This window comes from Plectropomus leopardus, unplaced genomic scaffold (assembly GCF_008729295.1).
Source record: "Plectropomus leopardus isolate mb unplaced genomic scaffold, YSFRI_Pleo_2.0 unplaced_scaffold18489, whole genome shotgun sequence".
Taxonomy (NCBI): Eukaryota; Metazoa; Chordata; class Actinopteri; order Perciformes; family Serranidae; genus Plectropomus; species Plectropomus leopardus.
In genome coordinates, this window is record NW_024619929.1 from 1 (window position 1) to 3939 (window position 3939).

The 3939-nt window shown below is 47.2% G+C and overlaps 1 protein-coding gene across 1 annotated transcript; it reads left to right on the top strand.

Moving 5' to 3' along the window:
* Nucleotides 1-1103: 1103 nt before the first annotated feature.
* Nucleotides 1104-3769, top strand: LOC121965070 (protein-lysine 6-oxidase-like; the record flags this gene model as incomplete). Its single annotated transcript, XM_042515240.1, has 2 exons — nucleotides 1104-1723; nucleotides 3661-3769. Coding segments are annotated over exons 1-2 (641 nt in total), but the record flags the coding sequence as incomplete, so codon positions are not given.
* Nucleotides 3770-3939: the final 170 nt, after the last annotated feature.

A 3939-nucleotide genomic window follows, 5' to 3' on the forward strand; every position in this document is an offset into this window, starting at 1 on the left:
GGAAGGATCAGAACGCCTGAACAACATTTTCATACTTTTAATAAACCAAAGATACTAAACCTGCTCTACTTTTTCCAGAATGACAGCAGGCCAGGGGCCACAGGAGCTGCATACATGCTTCTAGGCTTTTAGGACATTTTTAGGATTTTAGGACAATTCTCAGATTTTGGGACATTTCTGGGATTTTAGGACAATTCTCAGATTTTAGGATGTTCCTTGGATTTTAGAACATATTTAGGATTTTAAGACATTTTTAAGATTTCAGTGCTGTTTATGCACTTTGGCACCTCATTTATACTAAAAAAAAGTTCCCACTGTCAATAACTTCATTTTTATTGTGCATCAGAAAATGTCTGAGGGCCACCAGGGGCCAAATTTGGCCTGTGGGCTGTTAATGGAGTATCACTGTCATGAAAACTGAGATGTGTCTCTAGTTTAACACAAAAGTGAAAATAACAGCAGATCTGTAGAAGATCGCGGAGCGGCGACTGAACCCGAGAGACCCGGATCTCACTGAGCTCTGCGGCCCCTCCTGATCCTGGTGTAGTCTCACCGGCTGCTCTGCGCGTGAGATGAGACAGCAGCTGCGACCACAGAGATAATGAGACGGAGCGTCGCTGTAATTACACCTCACTCTGCAGACAGAAAACAAAGACTTTCATTTTATTCTGAAAAACGCTCTTTTAGCTGCAGACTCTTTCAGGTGCAGCCTGACATGATTTTAAGGAACCATTCAGCTGTTTTAGCACATTAAGTCTTTCAAACCTGGATCCGCATTGGTTGTCTTGTACTGCGTACAGACCTCTTTCACAAGCTCTTTAACCCTTTGAAACCTGAGCAAATTGGTTTGATTTCTTTAAAAACAAAAATGGAGAAAAAGGCAATGATTCAAAAAATCATTTAACAAATGACACGATAATTACCTGAAAATAAGCTCGAAAATTTTCCCTCAAGCTCTTATGTGTTGAGATAAAATCCAAAAAGGACAAAATGGAAATTTATAACGAGTCAGAGGCCACATCCAAAACCTGAAACCTAAAAAAACTCTCCCTCTCTCCCTCCCCCTCCCTCCCTCCCTCCTCAGTCGGAGCAGCTGATCTCTGTCAGTTGGGAGAAACTCTCTGGTCTCGCGGTTGTGCGCGCGTGGAAGAAGAAATCCCTTTCTTCTTTATTAAAAACACTTTATGTTGAATGATGAGGGGACTGTCTCGTGACGCCTTGCTGCTGTCCTTTGCACGTGTCTGTTTCCTCTGCAGTTTTTTGGACGGAGCTCGCGCTCAGGAGGCTGCGGGTGACGGTGCCGCGCTCCGGCGGGGGTTGACATGGCAACATAACGGGCAGGTTTTCAGCATCCTGAGCCGCGGCGCTCAGTACCGGCCGTCCGGCAGGAGGCAGAGCGGCTCGGCCCGCCGCAGTGACCCGGTGCTGGTCCTCAGCAGCGGGAACGACACTGTCCCCGCCGCGTCCCGGGGCGCCCCGCGGCTCCCCGCAGCCAGCAGCGGCGCGCAATTACGCGCGGCGATGCGCCAGCAGCAACCGACGGGCGGCAGCGGCGGGGACTCTGTCCCGGTGAGACGGGAGGACATGATGGTCGGAGACGATCCGTACAACCCGTACAAGCCCTCCAACTACTACCCGTACTACAACTACTACAACTCGTACTACAGACCCAGAACCTGGACGCAGCCGCGGCACGGGTACGGGACCAGCTACCACCAGCACGGTACGCAACGTCTCAGCGTGTGTCCTCTCCTCATGTGTCCTCTAGTCTTCTTCATGTGTCCTCTCCTCATGTGTCCTCTCCTCTTCAGCATGTGTCTCTTCGTTGTCTCCTTGTTTTCTCTCCCTTCTCCTCTCCTCTCCTTGTTTTCTGTCCTTGTTTCCTCTTCTTTCTTTGTCTCCTTTTCTTGTTTCTGTCCTTGTCTCCTTTCCCTCCTTCTCTCTCCTGGTTTTCTCTCCCCATCTACTTTATCTCGCCTTGTTTTCTTTCCTTGCTTCCTTTCCTTTCCTTGTTTTCTACTCTTGTTTCCTCACATCTCTTGGCTTTAGTCCTTCTTTTCTGTCCTTGTTTCCTCTCCTTTCATTGTTTCCTTTCCTTGTCTCCTTCTCATCTCTTCCCACTGCTTACCATCCCTCCTAGGCTTGTCTCCTTGTTTTCTGCCCTTGTTTCCTCTCCTCTCTTTGTCTACTTGTTTTATTTCTTTCCTTGTGTCTTCTCTCCTCCTCATCTCCTTTCATTATTTTCTTCTTCTCCTTGTCTCCTCACCTTGTTAATGTCCTTGTCTCCTCATCACCTCACCTTGTTTTCTCTCCTTTTTTCTACTCTTGTTTCGTCTCTTCTGCTTTTTGCAGTTGTCTCCTCGTTTTCTCTCCTCTCCTCAAACATTACTTTAATTCATTAAAAACTGAATTTATGCCTCATTTTTCCTGAAAACATCCCAAACTGGTGTTTTAATTTTCCTCCCGTGTTAATTACGATGATGAATGATTGCAGGTTTGTTTCTCCTCTGCTCTTCACACAGTTTACGCTCCATCCTCCGTTAAACTGTAAAAGGCCACCAAAGCCTCTAATGCAACTTTTTATTGGCTCATTATTTCTGTGCAGGAGCTCTATCCCATAATAATCTCTTTCATGTGAGACAGCTGTGCCAGTTTTCACACGTCTGTCTTTAAAATCAGTTTAAATTCAGTTCAGATGGCCTCAGTTTGAGGCGTTTCTGCAGCTCAGGACTCACTTTCTATTCAGCCAATAAAAAGTACAATATTAAGAGGAAGAATATCATTGAAAAAGGAAAATACTCAATAAAATACCTCAAATTAGTTTTAAAGTACAGTATTTGAATAAATATACTGGAGATCGAGGTCAACACGGGCGTCAGGAGGCAGATCTCTGTCCGTCCACTGTGAGGCGCTGTGCCGATCAGCTGTGTATGATACGCCAACACAACTCGTCACATGGCGCCGCTCTGTCTGCGCGTCTGCTTATGACGCTTTAGGTCTCCGTCCGCGTCAGCTGTTTTACGCTGCTGCAGTGATGTCATCAGGTGCACGTGGTGGGATGACGCAGCACGTCCTTATGTTTGCAGAACAGCGCGGGCTGTCATGAGGGTCAGGTTTAGGTAAAGGGGACATTTTAAGGTGCGCTCCTGCTCCTTATATCACGTGGTTACCAGCCTTATTACCTGATGCTGTCTTTCAGCGTTTCATGCAAACGTGCTCTGTTCGGTTCAGCCGCGTTGGCACATGGTGGCGCTCGTGAGCGTTGCACGTGGACGCGCCTGGTGTGCAGGTTGGATGTGGAAGGTGGTTTTTGGTGCGACGCTCACATGCTGACAGCACTGAGAGGCGTCTTTGACAAGTTTGGAGTGAGAACGGGTTGGTGTCTCCGTCCAAGACAGGAGACGGAGACAGACCGAGGGTCTGTCAGGGAGCCACCTGCCCTGCGGGCCCCTCCGTACCTGCTGTCTGTGAGCACTGTGGTTACGGTGGACTGTTGTGCCCATACATATATATTTATTGTTGTTCGTTGTCCATGGTGATAAATTAGTTTGCCCTTTAGGGGTTAATAAAGTAAATCCTATCTATCAGAGCTTATAGGTTTGAATCAGTGACAGCCAATCAGAGCGCAGCTCTCTCTCTCTGACGGTGCTCCGTTGGCAGGTCTCCCTGATCTGGTTCCTGATCCGTACTACATCCAGATCGCCACCTACGTCCAGAGGATGGCCATGTACAACCTGCGCTGCGCCGCCGAGGAGAACTGCCTCGCCTCGTAAGACAACGCCGGTTTTTACAATAATTGTGCCGAGATTTATTTTAATGGAAAGAATCAAATATGTTGAAATGAAACGTCCCATTTCTCTGCTCTCCCTGTTTTGTGGGTGTTTTTTCTCAATCTTTTCTAATAATTTTGGTAATTTTTCTTCAATTTTAAATAGTAAT